The sequence below is a fragment of the Kryptolebias marmoratus genome, linkage group LG14 (genome assembly GCF_001649575.2).
Source record: "Kryptolebias marmoratus isolate JLee-2015 linkage group LG14, ASM164957v2, whole genome shotgun sequence".
Classification (NCBI taxonomy): domain Eukaryota; kingdom Metazoa; phylum Chordata; class Actinopteri; order Cyprinodontiformes; family Rivulidae; genus Kryptolebias; species Kryptolebias marmoratus.
The window spans coordinates 12,439,960-12,465,668 of NC_051443.1; the positions used below are offsets into that span (position 1 = coordinate 12,439,960).

General features: G+C 40.5%; 1 protein-coding gene across 1 annotated transcript; it reads left to right on the plus strand.

The window, feature by feature from the left end:
- Positions 1-1,775: 1,775 nt before the first annotated feature.
- Positions 1,776-25,403, plus strand: loxhd1a (lipoxygenase homology domains 1a). The gene is made up of 41 exons (XM_017407549.3): positions 1,776-2,644; positions 4,094-4,208; positions 5,780-5,860; positions 6,824-7,008; positions 7,652-7,750; positions 7,929-8,077; positions 8,179-8,302; positions 8,531-8,781; positions 8,860-8,995; positions 9,107-9,267; positions 9,406-9,492; positions 10,573-10,708; positions 10,824-10,978; positions 11,073-11,233; positions 12,311-12,387; positions 12,495-12,691; positions 12,952-13,144; positions 13,220-13,380; positions 13,456-13,792; positions 13,942-14,093; positions 14,480-14,613; positions 14,974-15,122; positions 15,231-15,335; positions 15,419-15,547; positions 15,625-15,792; positions 15,889-16,070; positions 16,190-16,306; positions 16,824-16,986; positions 17,148-17,302; positions 17,453-17,662; positions 18,740-18,863; positions 18,982-19,190; positions 19,334-19,519; positions 20,217-20,344; positions 20,450-20,567; positions 21,706-21,883; positions 23,330-23,515; positions 23,844-24,014; positions 24,124-24,262; positions 24,456-24,611; positions 24,691-25,403. The coding sequence occupies exons 1-41, from the start codon at positions 1,915-1,917 to the stop codon at positions 25,169-25,171; spliced, it is 7,275 nt and encodes a 2,424-aa protein (XP_017263038.2). The 5' UTR covers positions 1,776-1,914; the 3' UTR covers positions 25,172-25,403.
- The last annotated feature ends 306 nt before the right edge of the window (positions 25,404-25,709 follow it).

A 25,709-nucleotide genomic window follows, 5' to 3' on the forward strand; every position in this document is an offset into this window, starting at 1 on the left:
AACCAGAGTAAGCCCAGGGACAACATGCAAACTCCACCCAGAAAGGCCTCAGGCCATGATACGATCCTGCAACCTTCTTGCTGAGAGGCAAAAGCTCTAACCACTGCACCACTGTGCCACACCATATTAATACAGTTTATAGATGATATTTGGGAATGATAGCTCGCTCAGATAATTGATGATAAGTACAGGTGACAGCTGAGTTAATAAAAACTCACTTTTAAACTTAAATAAAAGAGAAATCACTGTATTATTTTAAAATTAGCTAGCTAAAGCTTGCTATTAGATAAGCACTTATTTTGAAGAACCCATTTGCAGCATTTACTCTATGAAATAGGGAAGCAAAATGTAGAAACAGCTGATAATTGACTAGAGACTAAAATAAAAAAGGATTTAAAAATTTGAATATCCAAATTTGCTGTCATAACATTGGTCAAATTCAAATAAATTAACACTTACGTTTTAATTGAATGTTGTTTAATGGAAAATGACTTTTTTTAAGTACAGGCATTTCTTCACAAATTGACTATTTAAAGTTTTAAGGAATAATTTTAAGGTTGCCAGAAAAAAAAAAAAAACTTTTACACTGTAGGAGGATGTTTTGTTTGTTAGGTATTAAAAATGGATAAAATCATTGACACTTTTTTTTGTTATAACAAGATTAAAGATCAAACTGTTTTTGTTAAATTTGTGAAAACAATTCTTCATAGAGGTGAAGGTGGTTTGACTCTGTTGTTATCCTTGGCTGGGTAATCTGATGATGAAAGATCAATATGACCAAACGTTGCCCTTTCCCTTGATGCTATACTTCATCAGGTGTCAGATGGCAGCAATGAGACTAATGGGATGATCTGGCTCATCGTCAGGTGGACTGTGAGTACCATCAGGACATAGTCCAACAAAAAGATGGGGATACATACAGTTTATGATTAAAGCCAGATTTATGTAAGACTGAGGTCAAAACTAAATATTTTGTTGCTTTCTTTTTTTTTTCCAAGGTAAACTGAATTTTTCTTAGCAATTTGATTTAGCTCAAAACATAAAAATGTGTTTAGTTTATTACATTTAAATCATATTTTCCTAAATGTACAATGAGAGAAAAATACTTTTCACACAGAATATTGTTACATGATGTCTTCATCTACACTACGAATGATTTTTTTTTACCTGATTTTGACTGAATAATTATTGAACTTAGTGATTTAAAAATTTTAGTTTAGATGTCTTAAAAATATGCAATTTGTACATGATGTATGTATTTAAGGTAAGTTGCAAACGTGTTAATATTGGTTGCAGATCTCCAAAAATATTGAAATGTATTTTTTACATAAATCATTGCTGAATAAATAAATATAGATATAGTCCATTTTTGCCACTCCTAACATTAATTTACTCCGATTTAGTCTCACTGCTGCACCCTTTGAACAGAAAAAGAAGTAGTTGCAAAGATGTGTGTGTGTTTGTTTGTTTGTGTGTATGTGTGTCTGTCATTCTGTTTGTGTGTGTATGTGTGAGTGCAGGTAAAAGCGAGACGCCCCCGGCCCGTAAAGCGATCCTGACACCATGAATAATAGAGAACGTCGTGGCAGAGAAGATAAGTTCTCTGAGCAAGGCTCCTTTTTCACAGGGCTTTCTCCTGCGGCCCACGTGACCACAGAGGTGTCACAAATTTTTCATGAGTTGTGTTTGTGGGCTGTATGTTCATATACTGCCCAGGGAGCAAACCATCAGGTGGTGATTCCCCCTCAGAGTGGCTTGGGTCGGTATATCTCCACTGGTGTGCACCCAGGCTCCTCTGAACCCCACAAGTCCAGAACCTCCCTGCAGCCAAGGGTCAAATGAGTTGTCTTACACCATTAGAAACTCAAGGCAACATTTACGAAACTAAAGGCCAGGGAAGTGGATGAATAAAAGATGCCGTCGAAACAGAAAAAGTCCACAGCTTCAGAGGAAACCGAAGAGGTTGATGACGAAGTGGAGGAAGCTGAGCCAAACTTAGAGGAAAGGGGCAACGGTTTGACCCATGGGGACACCACAAAAAGAAAAAAGAGTCGAAAGAAACACAAGAGCCCGGAGGGCTCAGAGGTTCAGGAGCTCCCGGGGAAAGAGAAGACGGTAAAAGAGGGTGATAAGGTGAAAAAGAGGAAAAAGAAACCAGACAATGATGCTGCTGAAGCTGATGCTGTGGTTTCAAGTAAAGATGCTGAGAGTGAGCAGAACAACAATGAGGCTACAACCAAACGCAAAAAGGAGAAATCTGAGAGACTTAAAGAGGAAGTGACAGACAGAGTCAAGGAGGAAAAGAAAAAGCAGAGGAAGAAGTCATCTTTAGAAAATCCAGAAGAAGAGGAGGAGATGGGGTCCAAGGATAAAAAGTCCAAAGACGCCAAGAAGAAGAAGAAGTCCCACAACGATGATGCTGAGGACTCCTTAGTTGAGGAGCAGGAAGAGGAGGAGGACTCAAAGAAAAAGAAAAAGAAGAAGGCAAAGAAGAGCTCGGCAGGCAGTGACGAAGATAAAAAGAAAAAAGGGAAAAAGTCCAAAAATAAACAGGTGGACTATGCTGTTATCTACCAGAATGAGCTGCTTAACTACCACACCGACTCCTCTGATGGATATGAAGATGAGTACTACAAAAAGAAAGGTAAGCAACAGAGAAGAGGCCTAACATTCTCCTTTAAATGTAAGTAAATCTCTTCCGCTTGACGTGCAGGTCTAACAGTCAGAACACAAGTTTCTGCCAGCTACCTTTGGCTTTGACCAGGGGCCAACCAGGGGAACCCCTCTGTGATTGTTCTGGGTGAAAGCTCAGTTATGTTCCACATGAATGAAGCCAAACAGAGGCCCGAGGGCAGACAGGTGCTGGGTGCCGTCCCAGACTCGGGGACTGGGAGCACAGTTAGGGCCACTGGCAGGACTGAGAGTCACAACTTTATTCTGAATGCAAATATCAATAAAGTTTTTTGAAAAAATACACAAATGCTGCACTGAAAATCACTCTCATCTTGTTATTAATATAATTAAGATGATATAGTAAATATAAGCATTTATAATGAAACTAATTCTTCTAGCAGGAGATCACCAAAACTACTTTAGATTTAAACCTGTAAAGCTTGAAATTTGTTACTATGACGCTCTCAGTTGATATGCTTCGGGAAATGATTGTAGTTTTGGGTAAATAAGTTGCGACTCAACATTGCATCTTTCTTTTATTCAAGTTAAACTGAAATCAGTGTGGTTCCTAACCTTTAAACAAAATGCTTCTGTTGCTCAACTCACTCAAGACTCAGAATCACAGGTGGAGAAAACAGCACAAAAGAGGTTGCAGAAAATGCAGTACATGTATTAAAAAGTGGACCTAAACAGGTACCCGCCACACGTCTCGCCCATGCTGACAGCACTTCCAAGAATCAATATGACTGCTTTCATTAAGACCGTTTTACCTCTCAGCCATCATGCTGCTTCAGGAGGAGCAGTAAGTAGGCTCTTATCAAATGAGAAGCATTAAACCACATCTGTGTACATGTCTCTGTTCTTTTACTGGCTCACTCAGTTCTCCGACACCAGAAGGAGTTTAACAAAAGGCTCAGTTTTACCAGGCCACTAACGTTCAGATTTTATCAGGGTCTCTCTTTCTCTTTAATCTGGTTTTAGTTGCCCGGCTTTCTGTCAATTCAACATCCATCCATGTTTGTTTGTTTTTTTGATTGAGCTCAGTCTTTTTCTTTTCTCCTGAAGTGTTTCTGTCATTTGTGTCTAGCTGCATTTTATTTCTGTTGCTGAACATGTATTTCATTTCAGAAAGTATTTTGGGCCATGGGCATTTCTTTCTATTTACTAATAATTGCAGATTTTCCACAAGAATTGACCAAACGAAATAATGCAAGTGAGAGATGAGAGCATAATTGTGTCAGGTTCTCAATCGAAACGTAATTATTAGACACTGTTTCAGAATGGAATTTTATTTTTGTTGACATTGCTATTTAACTTAAATGTTGGCGTAAAAAAAAACCCACTTTAATTATTATTTGCCAGATTGTTTATTATCACATTGTGTAAGTTTTCTTCTCTCCTTCTGTTTTCTTTCTTCCAGTCTACGAGGTGGTAACTATTACAGGTGATGTAAAAGGAGCTGGGACTGACGCTAATGTCTTTGTTACCCTTTTTGGAGACTTTGGCGTCTCGCCCAAGGTTCACCTGGCAAGCAAGTATGTGTAAAAGCATTCTCGTTATTGTTAGTCATTTTATGTAAAAACATATATTTCCCAATGACTAAAAAGTGTGCTGATTAGTGTTTAACTCGTTTTATTTTGTTTCACATGTTCTCTTTGTAAGCTTTGCAGGTTTAGCACCTTGTCAAAGTCAGTACTAAACCTTTTATGTTTTCTATTCTTCTCTAATCCTTCAGCACAGAGAAGAGGTATTTTTTAAAAGAGATGGTTCTGATTCTGTTCTTGTGTTTGGTTGTACTGTGGACATAAAAAAACTGTATAGGAGAGAATTCCTGTTCATCCCTAACTTGATTACTGCAAGGCTCGTGAGGCCGGACAAAACGAATTTCGGCATCAAAAATCAACTTATTCAAAACAACATTCCAAAATAAAGGTTTACACGTGAAGCTGGAATCTCTCTTCCATACAGCTGCAGAAAGTGTTGGACTCAGAATATCTGGAGTAAGGAGGAACTATGTGACATGGCCGGTCTTCTTTTCCATTCAGAAAGAAATGAAAGAAGACCACGATGTCATTTATGCAGATGATCAAATGACTCTCAAGGGATCTTATCTGCAGCAGGCTCCTTTTATCTCTGCACACATTGATTGACAGATAGAGTTACCTGTGCAGCGTATAGGATATACCGACTTATTGTCACCCACTCAGGACCATGTCACCCACACCTCCCGGTGGTCCCATTCATTCACCCCAGTCCGCATCAGCATGTCTTGTATTCAGTACCTCCATGCTGTGTGACTGCTGTGTACCTCAATGAAATCCTGTACGCATACAGTACATTAAGGAGGCTGTTTTAAGAAACACATGCACACGTTAGGAGTTTTGCCTTACTCCGATATACGTTAGGTCCTGCCTGTATTGTGCCACGATGGATTTAAATTTACCGACACAATACAGGTAAGGGAGGTTTTGGTCTCTCCAACCCTCTTTGCCCAATTGAAAAACCAAGAAAGATTTAAAAAATGCTTTGGAAATTCAATGCAATTCCAACATTCAAATTGCATGAATTCTGAAGTTTGCAGTATTTTTTTTTTATTGTTCTCTTGTAGGTGGTTAAACAAAGGAGTATGAGAGCATGTATCCATGTGTGTTGAACAATGTTTCATGACAATTAGCACCTTACATATGTGATCCGGTGGTTTGAATATTGAAGGCAAAGTAGAAAAGACGAAGATGTCGATCAGACAAAGAAAATCTTTCTGTTAAGGCAGAAGGTAGCTGATCGGTTTGCAGTTTTTGACAAAGGGAATATGATCTCCTCACATGCCCAGTTTCATTTTTGTGAGGGGTAGAAGTACAGTACACGAGGAAGAAAAGGAGGAGGGAGCGATGAAGTGGCAGAGCTGGTTAAAAGGTTTCATATTATACCACTGCTACAAGACCACCAGTTCAGCTTAAGTCGGATCAGTCACAGGGGATGCCATTTACTGATTCAGAATTCCACTCCTTTATCTCTCTGGAATAATCTCCCTGGATTAAAATAAGGAAGACATTTAATGCATCTTTCTGGCACATTTTAATATTCCTCATGTCTCTTCAATTTACAGAAGCCGGACAGCATTTGAGAAGAATAAGACAGATGTTTTTCGTGTTAAAACACACAATGTGGGACCTCTGAAAAAGCTAAGGTACTGTGTAGCAAACGAATACATGCAATGCGCAGTTACAGATCACGCACTGCATCACAGTTCATGCTTCGTGGTTAAGCATGTCTCACGCAGGGCATCAGTGGCTTGCACTGCTGGCCTTCATGGGATTTTATCTTGTGACAAAAGGTTAAGCCCCATCTGTTGTCATGAATTTGTGTCTAACTGTACAGGAGGCAGAGTTACGTCACAGCCAGAAAACATAAACAGCGAAATTAGATTTAAAACTCTGAAGTTTTTAAACACGAAGACAGCGTCCTATAGAAGGAAAATAAACAGGTGTTCAGGTTCAAGAGCAATCACAGCCTGTAGTTTCAGAGTCATCATCTCACAGACTTGTCACTGTTGCCATGGAAACAGCTCTACTGACAGTCACATGCAACAATCTGTCATTCCTGACTATTAAAATAGCACCAGTAACGCTAACCTTAGTCATGTTGTCAAAAATAACTTGAAAAGGTATTTTAAGTGGATTGTGGGAGGATGTTATTTTCCCAAATCAGTTATGAATAATACCAAATCTACATTATTACACTGTAGTGTGACACCATACCTCTGATGCACGTAATTTGAATTCTGACATGACTGAATCTGATTTGTTATTCCCAAAGTGCAGTCTAGGCTATGAAACTTGCAGCTCACAATGGGTTACATTGAAGAGTGACTCCAACGCAGCTTGAAGTTCGCAGGAGCCTGTTGAAACATATCTGTCTTCATTAGACCTGGCAGCTTCTCATAAACTGAGTGCATTATTTATACTCATATTCCATCTCACCTCACTTAGTCTCTTAGACCTTTCTGAGCGGCAGTGAGGGAGAACAGTTATATTTCTTCATTAGTACTGAAGAGAACCGAACAAATGAAAAATAAAGGTTTAATTGATTGTGACAAGCTCATTTGAGATTACCTGCAGGCATGTCAAGATATGGATGTTCCGTTTTCTAGGATCGAGCACGACAACACCGGGATGAGCGCCAGCTGGTTCTTGGACAGGGTGGTGGTGACGGACGTGAACCGGCCCAATCTGCGTTATTATTTCGCCTGCAACAACTGGCTGAGCCGGGAGGAGGGGGACAACCTGTTCGTCAGGGATCTGCTGGGCAGCCTGAACCCCATGGACGTCCCAAAACGTTGGTCACTCAAACACATCCAAAGCAGGCACAATGGTTCACAAAATAAAAGTGACACAACAGCCGATTAAAGTATGAAATACTTCTGAAACCTCTGGGATTACGGGACGTAGATGTCCAAAAGGCAGCCTGACAAATTAATAAGTTAGTTCAAGTCGAAAAATATGTTTGAAATATTGCCACCAGAAATAAAGAGCTAAAATATTTTTTTAAATACTACTGGCAACAGTAACACCACATGTCTGACCAGTTGCACACCACGGTTCCTGATCTTCCTACAGTTTCAGCTTGTAATTGAATGCCACCTGAGTGTAATCCTCAGGTAAAACCAGTCCCTGTGACCTCTGCTGTAATGCGATCTAACATCTTAGCACCTGTAGTCAATCAAGTAAAGCATTGTGAAGACTGCGCCATGAGGGAGTGGTCACAGCAGCATAGTTGTTACTCAAATATACCCAGCATTATAAATAATTAACCTGGAAAGCATCTCAGAGATGATTTGCAAATAACCTTTGGAATAAGAATAGAACAAATCACCTGACTAATTACACTTCTTGCCTTTATTATGTTTAATAATAACCAGTATTCCCTTACAAGTTTGATGTTATTTTTGTCTAAGCTTTTATATTTCCTTGCCTTGCAGTGAACAAATATCTTGTGAGCGTGTTCACTGCCGACATGAAGGGAAGTGGAACTGACGCTGACGTCTTCCTGAATATCTTTGGAGAATATGGGGACACAGGTTGTGTGAAAGATTCATTTGAGTTACAAAAATAGCTTCTGGTTTTAAAATGTGGACGGAAGAAAAATGTTTCAAAAGAAAACTAAATTCGCTGAAATACAAGTTAAGCAGAAGGATGCATTTGTTGTTATTTTTATTCTGTGCTAATCATTCAGTTTCTGATGTATTCCTCTGAAAGGAGAGAGAAGACTGGACAGTGACAAGGACAACTTTGAACGTGGGTCAGAGGACAAGTTCACCATAGAGGCTCCAAACCTTGGAAGGTTAAGAAAAATTACTATTGGACACAACAATAGAGGCTCATCGGCTGGATGGTTTCTAGATAAGGCACGTACAGCTGAAACAGGCATGCATACATGACCTTTAAAGATGTGCAGTAATAAAATATAAAGACTCCTTGCTGTGCATAATACTTTTGTTCCCTACAGGTGGTGATAGATGACATGGGAAACAAGGAAGTTTATGAGTTTCCAGTTAATCGCTGGTTTGCGATGGATGAAGATGATGGGAAAATACAAAGAGATGTGTTAGTTGGATCACTGCAGCCAATGGGTGAGAAAACACTGATCCAGCATATTTGAAAATTAAACAACATTAGTAATGTAATCTAAAATCCCATGCATGATTTATAAGATGAGGTTAATTTGCCTCAAGGATCTGGTTACTGCTTCCCATCGAAACAGTTAACAGCGTCAATCTGCAGCAGAACAGCTTCTAAATGCATCAATGCTTTAGTTTTAAATCAGTGATACATTGGTAACACAACTTACCTTTCTGTAGGAATTGTGTACAATGTGCAAGTGATGACTGGAAACATCAGAGGTGCAGGGACCAACTCCAAGATCCACATGGTGATGCATGGCTCCAAGGGCTTGAAAAACAGTGGGAAAATTTTCCTCGAGGGTGGCGCTTTTGAGCGCGGTCTGATTGACATTTTCAACGTGGAGATTTGTGAACTGATCAGCCCTCTCAGCAGGATCACCATTGGACACGATAATGGTGCCGTAGGTGCTGGGTGGTACTGTGAAAAGGTACGTTGCGCTTTTATTTTTTAGTCACAGTTGTTCTAAAAATGCCGGTCATCCATCAAGCGGCCATTTCCCTTCCAGGTGGTAATTTACTGTCCATTCACGGGCACTGAGCAGACATTTCCATGCGGGATGTGGCTGGATGAAGACGAGGGGGATGGACTGATTGAGAGGGAACTGTATGAGATGGTCTCTCTCAGGCAGAAGAAACACAAAAGTGGGCAATTTAACAAAACACGGACCATTACACAATAACAGAACTGTAAATTACATTTTATTCCATGCGTGAAAAATACTCCTAAATGTTAGCCGTTTTTATTCACTCTAGAGTACCCATGGTCTCTGTGGATCTGGACCTCTGATGTGAAAGGAGCAGGCACAGATGCTCAGGTGTTTCTGCAGATCTACGGAGAGAGGGGCAAATCTGACGAGATCAAACTAGAAAACAACTCTGACAGTTTTGAACAGGGACAGCTTGATAAATTCATAGTAAGTCTTAAATCAACTGCTATAAATTGAATGCAGAACATGTTTATCTGTTGTTGTTGTTCTGTGGCACTATTATACTCGTAAGAAGTCATTTTTTATGTCTTCAGTGTATATTTTGTGTTTTCTGTATTTGTGCAGATTGAATTGCCAGACATAGGAAGGCTGCTGAAACTTCGAATCTGGCACGAGAAGAGAAATCCATTTGCTGGATGGCATTTAGCGAAGGTGAAACTCTGCTTTGTTTGTGTGGTTTGTTAATGTGAGCCGGTAACACTGACCTACATGATCACCATGAAGTAAATAGTTGAGAGATTTAAAGTTTAATCTCATGCTTGAGTCTAAGGGCGGGGAAATCAGTTGCAGTGCAAATGAGTTTTTAAACCAGACATCCTATTCTCTTTTTGTAGACTGTAAGTGAATCACTTTCAGACTGCAAAAAGTCACCAACTACTAAAGTATTTGCCTTTAAATTTGGCACAGATAAGTCCGACAAACATGGGATGATTTTTAGAGACTTTGCAATTGCCAAGCCTTATTTGTTTGTCTAATTGGTTGTTATTTTTTTCAGTAAAACCTATCATTATGTTTTGTCTGCATGGTCTTAGCTTTTTTTAAAAAATTCAAGCAGGTTTAAATTTGTAACATAAGCTTTGATTTCTGTCCAAACGCTTAGGTAACAATAAGGCCCGTTTATGAAAAAAAAAATTGGGGGTTTATAACCGCGTCATTCATGAGTTTGCAAACACTATATGAAGCATTAACAATCATTTATAAAACAGTTATAAAACACTGGTGATACATTAAAGCAGGCCTACTTTTTAGCAAGATCAAATCCTCTGAATATCATACATTTGTCAGTAAGTTACTTGGTGTATAAAGTTTTTTTAATTAAAGGAGTAAATAAGTTACATTTAGCTGAATGAATAAAAGCACATCACTTAATCTTGTCAAAATACTGAGCCTGCTTAAGTGTATGAGTAATGTTTATAGCTGCTTCATAAATAATTGTTTATGCTTTATAAAGTTGTTACAAACTCATGAATAACCTGTTTAAAGCGCATTAATAAATACTTTATAATAAGGCTCTTATTGTGAAGTGGTACCAAACCAGGTTAGTTTGCTTATGTTAGCATTTAAGCTGAACTGTACCAAACTTTGGCTTTAAAGATCTGCAAGTTTGGCAGCAGATTCTAAGTCAACCTAAAAGTAAACATGAGATTATTGCAGCAGTCTTCATTTTCATTAAAAGGAAGATGAGGAACCAGAGTGCAGAACGATGACAGCTAAGGCTGTGACTGTCTGCAGGTCACTATGCTCAAGACGTTAACCATGGACAAATATTCTTTTGAATGTGGCCGTTGGCTGGACATTAACGAAGATGACAATGAGATTGTCAGAGAGCTTCCAGCCACAGGAGCACCTATTGATGAGCCACTGCCCTGTAAGAAAAACCCATTCAGGCATTTTCTAATAAGACATGTGTCTTTATATCAGCACATGGCCCAGAGTGAATGTAGCTGCTTAGTGTAACATTGATTCTCTGTTTCTGTTCTCAGTGATAAAGTATCGTGTCACAATCTGCACTGGCGATGTGAGTGGTAGTGGCACCGATGCCACCGTGTTTCTCAGCATATTCGGTGACCTGGGCGACACGGGCGAGCGTCCCATGATTATGAGCAAGAACAACGTCAACAAATTTGAAAAGGGAAACGTGAGTGAATATCTAGAGTAAAACGCAAACGACATATAAAGGCAGTTGATGAAATACACCCCGAGCGTCAAGTTTCTCTCTTTGCTTCCCGCAGCATGACGAGTTTCTCATCGAATCGGTCTTCTTGGGCCAGGTGCGCAGAGTCCGAGTGGGCCACGATGGCCGTGGGGGTGGCTGTGGTTGGTTCCTGGATAAGGTGTTAGTCAGGGAGGAGGGACAGCCGGAGTCCGCAGCCATTGAGTTTCCCTGTTCCAGGCAAGCCAGTACATTGCACGTGACTTGACATGCTCTTGATTTTCTTGTCAAGATAAACCACAGGTGAGATGACGTGTGTGTTGGTAAATATGTAGCTGCAGTCAGGGAAAACTCCTGACTTAAAATGTAAGTTATACACTTACCAACACCTCTCATGTTATATGGTATTTGTAATGTAAAATAAGCATAAGCTGCAGCTTGGCAGGCAGAATTAAACAGAAATTATTAAGATTTATGCCTAGTAAATGTTTTAAAATGATGTTAATTCGAAAAAATCTTGTTTTTTTACTTCAAATACACCATATCCTAAGGTAGTTTAACTGTTTCTCATTGCTTTGGTGTTACGTTTCATGATTAGCAAACCTACTTAAGGGTAATAATCATTTTCCTATCACATTATTAGTATAAAAAGGCTACTTTCTAAATCATCCCTATTAATCCTTAATAATTTCCTTATTAATTCCTTGCTGTGAAATCCATCCAGCCATCGCCCCAGAAAGTTTAAACCTTTCCAACATTTTAAAAACTCTCCTAAGTGATGTAAATTGTCCATGCCTGGGTTCACTAGGTCTACAGTGGCATGTGTTCAAGTAGTTAGATAGCTGACGGGTGGTTTTGCCATTACAAATGGACACTAAATGCATGCGGCCAACCAGATCTCTCGTTCTGTAACTGGAGTCAAACCGCAGGGCTGGGTGCAGTGTTACGCCTGGAGAAGAAAGGTTCTTCCTGTCTGTCTGCTTTGTTAATTAGAGAAGGCTGGAGAGCTTAAAATGGAGAAACAAGGCAAAAAAAAGACATCTTCTCTTTTTTTAAATAACAGAATTTATCACACTCATTAGAGGTCTGGTTTATGTTGCATGACTATCATTCTATTTTATTCATTTTTTGTGAGGTTTTTATGCATATTGACTTCAAAACACAACCATGTTTATGTTTTTGTCTTGATTTCCTTCAGCTTCTTAAGTTTGAGAGAAAAAAAATAGAACCATTTTAATTCAAGTGGTGAAAAAGTTGAGTTGACTGCATCTCCTGTTCGATATAATTTGATCAAAGTCTGCTGCGTTGCTAATCCAGGTGGTTGGATCGTAATGAGGATGATGGACAGATTGTTCGTGAGCTAGTTCCAGCTGGAGATGGCCTGCGCCTCTTCAGTAAGACCCACGCAAGAAACCTCCATGCACACGCTATTTAAAGAGGCTGATCGTTTTACTTACGTGTGAAGAGCGAAAAAAGAATAAATTGTTTGACTTGTCTTCAGATGTCAATTACCACATAGCGATCAAGACAGGCAGCGTGAACGGTGCCAGTTCAGACTCCAGAGTGTTCGTCAAGCTGTATGGGGAGAAGGGTGACACTGACAAGGTGATACTGGCCGTCTCTGACAATGACCTCAGGAACTACTTTGAGACAGGACGAACTGACATCTTCATCATGGAAACGTTTGATATCGGAAAGGTAAGTTGTTTGGACATTCACGTGCTTGACAAATAACTTAGGTTTAGACAAATATTTGAGTGGACGGGTGAAGCAGAACTGACAGGGAAAGATGTAGTAACCCTAGGAGACAATAAAGAAACATAACTGCATATATAATCACAAGGAAAAGACACAGAATACACATGAAGATAACTGACTAAAAAAATCACAAAACAACCTCAACCACTAATAACAACCAAAGAAATCTCAGCTTGTGACAGTTTTCTCTCTGCTTATAGATCAACCGTCTTCTGATTGGTCACACAAACGAGGGCTTACGGGCCGGATGGTTTCTGGACAGCGTGCAGATTTCTGTTCCCATTCACGGAATGGAGTACATGTTCCCAAGCCACCGCTGGCTTTGCAAAGACGAGGCCGATGGAAAAGTGGAGGTGGAAATCTATCCCAGCGAGGTCTTGGACATTGAGAAATGTAAGCGAAAAAGCAAACCGTAAAAATATACGTTTCTCTTTTCTACGCAGTCTTCTCATGTCTTCTCTTCAACAGTGATCAACTACGAAATAACAGTGGCCACGGGTGATGTGCGAGCAGCTGGAACCAATGCTAATGTCTTCTGTCAGATCTATGGAGAGGAAGGAAAAACCGAAGTGCTCACTCTGAAAAATCGCTCCAACAATTTTGAACGTGGCACCACCGAAATTTTCAAGGTCCGTTTTAGGCCTTATATAACGCCAGCATCTATTAAAGAATAAATCTTTTACTTCGTCTTCCCTGTAATCTAGATTGAAGCGTTAGATGTTGGACGGATCTACAAGATACGCATCTTTCATGACGGGAAAGGCATCGGAGACGGGTGGTTTCTGGAGACAGTGGACATCAAGCGACTCATGATGGCATTGGTACAGGTTGAGGTGAAAAAAGAGGAGACGACTAAGAAGGACAAGAAGAAGGACAAGAAAAAGAAGAAGAAAGAAGAAGAGGAAGAGGTGGAGATAATTGAGGAGCTTCAGGAAGTGGTAGAGACGTTTGTTTTTCCTTGTAACCGCTGGCTGGCCAGGGATGAGGAGGATGGGGAGATTGTGGTTGAGCTGCAGACGGAGGACAGTGAAGACTTGGAGTGTAAGTAGAGCATGAATGTTCTGCACTAACTCGTTGATGTGTCGAGCCTGCCAGGCGAGGTTTCAATTATGAAACAATGTTGAATTAGGCCAGGCCTATCATACGCATCGTTGTGATGCCACAGAAGATTTCCTGTGTTTTCCTTTCAGTGAAGTCCTATGACGTGTATGTGTACACTGGAACAATGTGGGGCGCTGGGACCGATGCTAATGTGTACGTCAACATCTATGGAGAGACTGGCGACACAGGGGAACGGTGGCTCAGGAAATCCAACAAACTAAATAAATTTGAGAAAGGCCAGGTACAATTTGAAAAACTACTGCAGCGATTTGATACTTGTTGATATGTTATGCTTCTAAAACCATTGAAAAAAATGGGAAAATGATTACTTAGGTTTTATTTCTGCTTGCTGATGACACTAACTAAGCTTTAACAAACAATATGAAAAGGTAGTAATTGTGAAAACCTACAATTATTCAGTTTTTTTTTTACCTAATTGTTTTATTCAGATACAGTATTTTAACTTGTTTGTGTTGTCCAAACTTCTATTTTTTGTTTTTTTCTGTCAGAAATTTCCCCAAAAAGTTGTGTTTCAAGAGTTTTGCAGGTTTAAATAAGCACGAGATTGCATGAATTGCTAGTATTTGGCAATATTTATACCCATCCTTACTGCTTTGTTTGACCTAGGAGGATGTTTTCAGCATCACCGCGGTGGATCTCGGGGTCCTGAAGAAGCTGAGGATCCGACATGATAACAGCCAGGCCAGTGCTGGCTGGTTTTTGGACAGAGTGGAAATCGTAGACAACAAAGATGATGCAACGTGAGTCAAGAAGACATTAGAAAGAGAGCAGTGATCCGTCAGCACTTTGGTAGATTAACTGCAAAAAATATATTAACTTGTAGAAGTTATTGAGATTTTGTCAGCCAACACCTCTTCAGTGACACAGTCTTTAAACAAACAGCATCAGCTCACTCAGTGGGTAGTACAGAATATGTTAGAGCTCCTCTCTGTGGTGTAGGATGGTACTAGATTTAGCATCTGTTAAAGAGAAGTGCTTGTTTTCTTGATGCCGTTTCGAACACAGAGAGATTTAGGTTGTACATAAAGACTTTGGAAATGCTTGATACCAAGATATTTATAGGCTACAGAGTTCATTACATACTGTATGTTTTCTTTTAGGTACTTTTTTCCATGTAAGCGCTGGCTTGCCGTTGATGAGGATGATGGACAGCTTGCCAGGGAGCTGGTCCCTGTGGATGAAGCGTTTATGAAGAAGGGGGATGAAGACGAAGACGACTCTGAAGCTACGCTCGGTTTGGAACAGAAGGGTGAGAGCAGCATTATGGCTGTCCAGGGGGGAAAGCTGTGAAATGGTAAACTAACTGTGGATATTAGGATTTTTCTAAAATAATCAGTACTCTTTATTTATGCTGCAGCTATGTCTACAACGTACACAGTGAGAATAAAAACAGGTGACAAGAAATATGCAGGAACAGATGCCAATGTCTTCATGACCCTTTATGGCACTAAGGATGACACAGGTTATAATTCAAACAAGTATTTAGCGTGTTTTTTTTTTTTCATATTTAAACATTAATCTATTCTGTGCTGTGCAAATCTACAGGGATAATCACCCTGAAGGCTTCAAAGACTCATAGAAACAAGTTTGAACGTGGTATGACCGATGAGTTCATTGTGGAAGCTGTGGACCTCGGACCCTTGAAAAAGCTGCGCATTGGTCACGACAACTGCGGTAAATTAGGACAAACCTACAAACTTTTGTAAAGAATGCAAATATTTATCCACATTTATTCACATTTTTTGTTTAAGGAGGAGGATCTGCAGGTTGGTTTCTTGACTGGGTGGAGATTGATGCGCAGTCTGTAGGACAGAAATTACGGTTCCCCTGTGGTCGCTGGTTGGACAGAGGGGAGGATGACGGCGCCATCATCAGGGACCTCTTCCCCAATCCTCTCCAGACAGAGTTTTACACACCATGTAATCCTCAGAGTTGTTTTCAAACACTCCTATTTTAGATGTGTTTTTTTATTTGATGTACATAACTGTTTGTATTTTTACTTTTTTCTTTCCTAGTTGTTCCATATGAGATAAAAACCTTTACAAGTGATGTGTTTGGAGCTGGAACGGATGCGGATGTATTCATTGTCCTGTATGGAAGAAATGCAGTGTGCACCCAGCAGAAGGCTTTGTGCGTCAACAAAAGGGAGAGGAGAATGTACTTTGAAAGAGGAGCTGAGGACATGTTCATTGTTGAGGTACAATAAAATGAGAAATGGTGTTTTAGGAAAAACAGGTGCATCCATTGAGATCTGAAGAACCGAAAGGAAGGTGTGTTTTGGGATTTACTGGTAAAGTTTTGTTTCCCTTTTTGCAGTTACAAGATGTGGGGGATGTAATTGAGAAAATTCGCATCGGCCATGACAACCGTGGGGTCAACCCAGGCTGGCACCTGGACAGAGTGGAGATCAGGCGTCTGCTCAGGAAGGGAAAGGTATAGACTGCACGGGCCTGACACAGTGGTGGACAGTCTGTTTTGTTTTAGCTCTAGCATTCCTTGAAGGAATCCATATTGCCAGAGTTTTAAACTAAGATCATTTTATGCTGAAAAATTATGATTAAAACTGTTCAAAAGCAATAGTATAGAATTTGAATTTTGACTTCTGGATAAAAGATTGACACAGCTACAGTAAAAACAGTGAGTCATCTAAATCCTCAGACCTGATCAGTGATATTCATTTTTGAACTCCTAAGAAAAACTTTAAAGACAGGCAGTATTTGATATAGCAGCAGACATATACAGTATTTGCGTTTGGCAGCATCACCTCGCTCACATCCAACTCTCTCTCTGGTCAGTAGGTGGAGATGTTCCTTTCGTGTAAAAGTAACAGTACTCCAGCATTGTGACTTTGTTTAGATCTCAAATTCCTGAGTCCAGACCACAAACCAGGAGGTTGTGTTCACATCTTTGCTCTCCTCTAATTCACAAGGCCGTGTTTCTTGCTTTGTAGGGTTCAGAAACGGTCATCTTCCCCTGTGAGCGCTGGCTCGCCAAGTCAGAGGATGATGGAGAGACAGTGAGGGAGCTGGTGCCCTCCGACATCATCACTGAGAAACTTTCCAGAGACGGCAGCCTGAAAGTGACGGAGCTGGAGGTGGAGGATGCCCTGGAGAGTATGTTGTGTCCTACATTTTCCTCTGACTCTCGTGTAAAACTGAATGAGTTTCTGTTACGACAGCTCCAGTAAACTGCTTTCATTTCACTGTAATTTCTGGAAATTGCCTCAGATCAATCCACACGTGCCGGTTTCTGAACAATTTTTCTCCCACCACAGCTCACACATACAAAGTATCCGTGATAACAGGTGATGTGAGCGGAGCCGGCACGGACGCAAACGTCTTCCTCACTATTTATGGAGACCAGGGGGACACTGGGGAGAGAAAACTGAGCAAGTCAGAGACAAACAACAACAAGTTTGAGCGCGGTTCTGTAAGAAAACTTTTGATGAATTTCTCCTTCTTGTTTTAAATGTATTTGTATGGGAATATAGACTGCTTTTTGTGTATTTTATAAACAAACTAAAATACAAAGAGATGCTTGATAGATTATTTATCATTGTTTTTTTTTTTTTTTTTTTAGGTAGATAAGTTCACAATAGAAGCTGTCGACCTTGGACAAGTTTTCAGGATAAAGATCCGCCATGATAACAGCATGGTGAGCGCTGACTGGTACTTGGACCAAGTGGAGGTTCTTGACGTAGACACAGAAGAGGTCTATCTTTTCTTATGTGAACGTTGGCTCTCCAAAAAGAAGGAGGACAGGCGCATCGAAAGAGTCTTCTATGTCAAGGTAATGATAGCTTCCTGGGAATTTCATTAAAATCCATTTCGTTCAGATAGATATTTTACTGACACGAACAAAGAAGCACAGGCACACACGCATGTTAACAGTGAGTGACAATAAAGGTTACATATTAAGATCTAGAGATTCAAGAGTGTTTTACATGACTTATGAGCTGTTTGTGGATTTCCTTTTACCATTTTAATTGAATTTACTCATGATGGAATTTGCCACAAGTATTGGTGAACAGCTAACAACAAATAGTTGACAAACACTTACTAAAAGTAACTCCATCATGCAGGACAAAAACAGGAACACCAACAAAATCTACAATATACAGTAGCTGCCTAGTGTAGTACTAATCAGCCTCCATGCTTCATGGTCAGAAACATTTTTTGTGTCATGTTTTTCTCTGAATTTGTTAAAATCATAAAACCCAGAGAAGATGGCATTCTTCCACAGGTACATCGCTCACTTTTTTATGTTTTTCAGGTTATTTAATTGCCTTGTCTGACTCTATCAGCTCTCTACAAACTGGTTTGGCTGATTCAGGGTTATCAAGACATTGCTTATGCTCTGAAATTGCTTCAGCAGATGTAGTTTTGTGATTACGTTTTTTGGTTTCAATGTCTATTAATAATCTGAGGTTTCTGAATTCTTAATTTTGCCTTTCTGCGGTGAGTTACGTCTTTGAGAGCAGTTTTTTCCCCTTTAATGCAGCATAAAACCATACTGTATGACATATTTTTTTAAAACCAACTCACCAGTTTTTGTGGCCAAGGCAGCAGGCATTTGTACTCCATCAATAGACTTCTTTGAAAGTCACAAACTGCTGTTAGAAAAATGCACCTAATCCATCTTTGGAACCTTCAGTACACTCATGAATAAACTCACCTTAAACAAGATTACAGCACGTCACTCTATTATTGAAACTTCAGCTGTCTTTCTGTCTGTAGTGATGTCTTCTTACATCCCGCATCTGTCAGCTGCAAATACAAGCACTTTGATTTTGTCATATACAATTGTCCATTACTGTGTGCCACTGTGTGTTTGTCTGCATCACTGAGTTTGTCTTCTGTATTTTAGGGTTATGAAGGAGTTCGAGAGAGCCTAAACAGTAAAAAGAACTTAGCTCTGACACTGAAGAGTGTTGACAGTAATATGAACAAAAAGAACAAAAAGAAGAAAGAGGAAGAAATTGAACTCCCAAGTAAGAATTTGTGCCTTCATTGCATTTTTTTTTCATCCACTACTCTGTGGAAGTTTGCTATCAACTGAACAATTAAATCCTCAAATGACTGAATCATCTGAGTGCTTTTCCTGCACAGTCATACCATACCACATTACCATCTGCACTGGAGTGGAGCGCGATGCGAGTACCACCAGCAGGGCCTATGTGATCATTATCGGGTCCAATCACACCCAGACAGAGAGGCTGTGGCTGGACCTGCCGGACAGGAGGAAGGGCTTTCAGGCTGGCTCTCTGGAGAGCTTTGAGGTTCACGGTTCAGATGTGGGGGAGTTTAAAATGGTGGAGGTGAGTGAAGCTTTTAGAGTTTGAGTAAGGATTGTGCACTTCCATGCTTACTCACACACACACACACACACGCATACACACTTCGGCGTGCAGACAAATACAGCCCATTTTGCTTGAAGTGATTGTTCTTCCCCTCCCTGCAGCTCGGCCATGATGGAGCCACTCCAGAAAGCTGCTGGCTCGTTGATGAGCTGGCTGTTGCTGTGCCAACCAAAGGGGTCAAATATATATTTGCTTGCAAATGCTGGCTGGCCAAAGATCGGGGAGACGGGTTGACTGCAAGAGTATTCAATGTGCTAGACGCAGACACCATTGCCATATCACAAAAGGTACATAAATATGGATAAATGGGGGCAATTGGAACAATATGGCAGACACAATACTGTAGTTAGACTAAATAACCACACAACTTTTTTTCCCATACCTTTTTTACAGCCTAACTACTTCCACATACTTTGAGCTATTTTAGCAATTCCTTTATCAAAATGTTCTGCACATTCAGGAGATACGTACAGTGACTTTTGGCATTTTTAGCGTTTATATTTTCAAACAATTTTGCTGTATTTACAAACATTTTCCCTATAGAAATGCATTGAGATCACTTAGATATTTTTTTAAAAAAATGCTTTTTTGCAATCTGGTTCAGCATACTTGTACTATTTTTTCTTCTTTACTACTTTTGGTTTTTAGCTACTGTTCTGCTGCTTTTAGCGTTTAGCTAGAGTTTTGACACATTTTAGTTCTGGCTAGCCATTAGATACTTTTAGCTAGTCTTCAGCTACTTTAGCTTTGAGCATTTTGACACTCTTAGCTAGCCTTTTGATACTTTTAGAAGTATAACATTCATTCAGCCAATAATTTTCTGAATTGATCCTCTTAAAAATACCTAATTTACAACATTTTTCATACATACAATAACTGATTAACTGAAGCTTTTAAAGATATTAAACAAAGAGTTTAGGAGTTTATCATAAAATATTGTATTACTGATAATAATAATAATTTCTTTCATTCTATTGTCTTCAGATTATTTATGAGGTAACAGTGGTAACGGGAGATGTGCAGAATGCAGGAACAGACACCCAGATCTTCATGTCTGTGTTCGGTGCCAACGGCAGCACAGAAGAAATGTTGCTGGCGAAGAATGAGGACAGGTAGACTGAAATGTGTCTTTTTCATTTTTAATCACTTCTCCCAGCCATAAAATGTAACATGGAGCTCTGCATTCTAAATTCTGCCTTGCTTGCGGTGGATGGCAGGTTCGAGCGAGGCCAGGAGGACACTTTCAACATGGAGATTGACGACATAGAGCCGTTAAGAAAGCTGAGACTTCGCGTTGACGGCTCTGGCAGCCGACCTGACTGGTTTCTTGACCAGGTCAGCTCACATTACCCAGCTTAACATCAAGAAACTCACATGCATGTTCAGGAAAAATTTTACATGCAAGTAAGAAACAAATTGGGATGAATTACAGCAAAAGGCATCAAGGATTATGTCCTGGAGACAGATCTCATACATCAAACAAAACAAAGAAATGAGGAGCATAAAAAACCAGAACAGTCATTGATAGCTTCCTAGAAAATCAATAATACAAAACAGGTTTGTGTTTTTGTCTTGAAACTGCATGCTGTAGGTCACAGGATCATTCAGTCTATTATATTACACAGACCCAGACATTTGTCTCTGTCAGCAGGAGAGTGGTAAATGATCCAGGCCTCCACAAACACTCACATACCCACACACACACACACACACACACACACACACACACACAGTGGGACCCAGAACTTCTTTTCATTTAGCTTGATGTTGTTGCAAGACTCACCAACGCTCACACCATTATAGCACGAGCCTCCACACTCACACAAGCTCGGTTTTTTTCACAGCGAGAGCATTTCATCATAAGTTTCCTTTGTGTGTGTCATGTATTGCCCCGCTATCATCATTTTCTGCATCAGTACATCAGTCAGAAATGGGTTTTCTCTTGAAATGACCCTGCCAGGACAGCATCAGTGCCCACCTCCGCATTCGGTCAGAACTTCCAGGCAGAAAGCTTTGATGAAATGATACACATTTCCTATGCTATGTCGTCTCCGGTAAAAGCACAGCGCTTGCAGGGCAGCAGAGCAGACAGGGGCGATCCAAACCCTGTCCGCCTGCGCCTGGGACTCAGTGATTGCGAACATCTCCTTGACTTGACCCTGCAAAGTGCCTTCTGTGTTCAGCATCACAAGCAGATGTTCTGCCTTTGTGGACTGCTGGCTATGTGTATTGAAATGAAGTCAACAGTGAACTGGGCCGACATCCAGCATAGTAATCAGTCCAAACAAATACTCAAAGAACCAGGCTAATTGCTTTGTTTGAAAATGAAATGGTTTCCAGGCCCAGTTAGAGGACAAATTGTTGAACCTTTTTTAGTGCTTTGACTGACAGCTGATCCAAAACTCAAGGTTAAAGTCATCTTCATGGGATTCTGACAGAGGACATTTCAAAACCAGCTTCTGGGTTCATCCAGGTGATCATGCGTAACCTGACCACAGAGGAGCTGTCTGTGTTCACTTACGAGGAGTGGCTGTCCAGGACACGAGGACCCAAGAGGACAATGATCTGCGAGATGCCCGCCGTGGTGAATGAGGAAGTGATGGTGGAGCTCACCACCTACACCATCCAGGTCAAGACCAGCGACGTTGCAGGTGAGTCCACATATATGCACGAGGTATAAAATTCAGTTTGGCACAATGAAATAGATAAAAAAAACTGACCTTTTTAAAAAAAAGTTATAACTTTTTTAGTAAACAGCTGGTAGTTAAGAGTATTTTAAGGCAAACTGGAATATAGATAATAAAAACTTCCTCACTACAGTTACTCACTACCACATGTAACATCCACTAAAGATCACAACTGTTCAGTGGTAATACTAGGAGACATAAAATTATTTAATAACCTAAAAACTAAAAGAAAGAATGAAAAGCATACTTTTTGTGTTGTATTGATTTCTCTCTTGAAAATCCTTAAGATAAAGCTCAAGTTCCAAGTTTGAAAAATAAATAAATAAATAAACCGTCTGATCTGCAGGGCTCCATGCTTAATCAAATGATGAATAAAATATTAAAGACTCTCTGGGGACCACCCTTATTTGAAAAATGTTGATGGGACCTGTGAGAAAACCTGAAAATGGACAGGTTCAAAAGCAGTCGGGAAATGAGGCTGTTTCAGGTCTACCTATCAGGCACACCTTCGTCCATCCAGCCAGCCTTTCATCTACGGGTCAGTGGTGGGTCAGTTCCTGGGGAGTTCAATGTGAACGGAGCCGCTGAGACAACCTCTTTCATCACTTAAATCCCCCTGTTCTGCCCGGAAGATCCTGAGGGTCTGTGTTAACACTGACACTTCGTCTGTCAAGTGTGTCCATTTCTTTTCACAGGATTTTCCAAAGGAAGCATCTGTCAGTTAATGCATCCTACGATCAGTGAACATCTCACATCCTGGTAGCGAGTAGGAGAACTAACTAGGGCAAAAAAACGAAACATTTGACCTCATGCTTTTCATTTGAGATGTTCATGTCTCTCAGCCTCATTAGATTTATCCCTGTGCAGAGGTTCACGTTTTCCAGCAGGACTGGGGTAAAAAAAAACTGCTTGATTCCTGATCAGTAATGAAAGAAATCCTCCTCAGAAATCCTTTACACTCCATCTTTTCTTCCTGCAGTATCGTCTCACTTGTGTTGCTGATCAATAAGATAGCGTGGTGAGGAGTCTGAGCCGACTTCAAAGGGCTGCTCTCTGCCTCCGGCGCTTACTAGAAGCTGAGCTGCAGCCAAATGCTGAGGCTCGGGGAAAAAAAGAAAAATAACGAGCCAGGCTGACTGACACACACGTACAAACTCATGCATGCAAATGACTTCATTGGCAATGCTATGCATGTGGTAATGGCGTCCTTGTCTGTTTTTGGGAGCATATTTTGTGATGTTGCACTTTTAATATTAGATGGAAAAAGCAAAGTCGCTATGAGTTATATCATTCAGTGAAGCATTTACTCTCTATGTTTTGAGAAAAAAAAAAAAAACATGTTCTTACTATACTTATGACAGAATTTCCGCATTTATTTCCTAAGTGATGGACTTGCTTTTGTCTTGACAGTGGCTGGCACTGACGCTAATGTGTGGCTCATCGTTTTTGGAGAGAACGGAGACACGGGAACCCTGGTGCTGAAGGAGAGCAACAAGTCCAACAAGTTTGAGCGCAAGCAGGTGGACACGTTTCGATTCCCTGATGTGCTCAGTCTGGGAGACCTCTCCAAAGTGCGAGTCTGGCACGATAACACAGGTCTGCTTCTCAGTGAAACTGACTGGAATTGTGCGTTTTGAAGTTTGGTACAATTAACAATCAAATTACAGCATTTTAGTCAAAATAAGACAGCCTTAGATTTGGTTACCCATTAGTTATTTTGACACAAATAACCACTTGTTGGATATTATAGACCAATCTCAGGCTCTATAGGCAGGCAATGCAAACAGAGCTAGAGTACAAGGTATATAAAACTAAAAAGACAAATTCAAACTTGTCAACTTGTGTTTGGATGATTCCTGAAAAATGACCAAACCCTTACCGTCAAATGAAAAGCCTGTATTGATTCATTTATTTTACCTGACAGGTCTCGCACCAGGTTGGCACTTGGAGCACATTGACGTGAGGGATGAAATTATGGACAAAACATTTCGTTTTCCTTGTGACCGCTGGCTTTCCAAGAGCGATGATGATGGGCAGATAATGAGGGAGCTGCCCTGTGCTAACAACGACTATTTAGATCTCAGTGAAAAGACCAGTAAGCTTCCTTACAGCATCCTTCATATCTGTTCGATACTAATTGTTTTGTTTATTTAGCCCAAATGCATCTCTATGCATGGTGATGTAACTGCGGTCTGTTCTCACAGAGTATGAAATTTGTGTCACCACCGGGGACTCAGATGAAGGTGAAACCAAAGAGAATGCGTGGATCGTACTCGAGGGGAAGAAGGCTCGATCAAAGGAATTTGTAATGGAGAACTCTTCAAAGAAGAAGAGGTTTTTGCGGTAAGTACTCACTGTGAGATTACCTCAATCACCCACAGCTTCTTTGCATGAAAAAGCTCCAAGAAATGTGCTTTCTCACCCTCTAATTTCTCCTTAATCCTTATCAACAAAGCACTTACACTCACAATGCTGCACACCGCTGTTTAAAACATTTTAAGTACCCATTCAAGCTTATCTATGACTCTCTGTTCAGGGGAAACGTTGACAAATTTGAGTTTTCGTCAAAAAATCTGGGCGATATCGCTGCCATCTGCCTGGGCCACACGCCCAAAGACGGAAAGAAAGTTAAAGGGGAAGTTTACTGGCATGTCGAGGAGGTTGTCGTGACCGAAAAAGAACTTGGAAACAGGTAAGACGCCTGCAACGTTGAGTGAGCCACAGCAGTCATTTATTCACTGTTTCAGTTCAAACATCTGGCTGTATTTTAGGTACATCTTCATCTGCAATGCCCTCATCCCCCTCTCTCCGAAGAGGGATGAGTTCCTCACGTTTGAGTGTAAGAAGGCCGTCGAGAGCTTTGCCAGCAAGGCTCGCAGCCTGGTGCCCGTCAAGTACGAGATCATCGTCATCACAGGCGACGAGAAGGGAGCGGGAACAGATGCCAACGTTTTCATCACCATCTTCGGCTCCAACGGGGACTCAGGTTGTCGGCAGCTGCGGCAGAAGTTTCGCAACCTTTTCGAGCGCGAGCAGACTGACCGTTTCCTGCTGGAGATGTTGGACATGGGAGAGCTGCAGAGAGTTCGAATGCAGCACGACAACTCCGGGCTCAGCCCCGGCTGGCTGCTCGACCGGGTGGAAATCACCAACACGGCCAATGGCGTCACCACGATCTTCCTCTGTGGGAAGTGGCTGGACACCAAGAAGGCTGACGGACAGATTGTCAGGGTCCTGTACCCAAAATACTAACAGTGAAACTATTTCTGGCAAGGGCCAAGAACAGAAGGACCTACTGCTTCAAATATTGACCAAAAAATTCTGATTCCGGCAAACTTTATCTCTCAGGTACTGAGGCAAATGTTTTGCACTTATAGAGCTTCTTAAAATCCTGTTATGTAGATGGTAACAACATTGTTTTTGGTCAGGAAAAAAAGGAATGTGCCATTCTGCTTAAATTCCACATGTCAGGAATGGTTTGTTAATTATTTTGTAATAATAAATATTTTTTATGAGGAATATGAGGAGTCTTTTGCAATGTTTACAACTATTTAACAAAGCCTCATTATGTAGACTTTTCACTTTATATCCACAAAAAATGAACATATGAAACTAGTATTCCTTGATGGAACGCATATCGCCCATTGCCTTGAGTGCAAAAGTTTTACACAAATATCTTGCAGGATCTGTTAGCATTTGAAGTACATTCTGTGGCAGTGATGATTCTCAGCTACTACCACTCTAACCTTTGGCTAAAAACCTGTAAAACTGACTGACTTACAGTCATTTT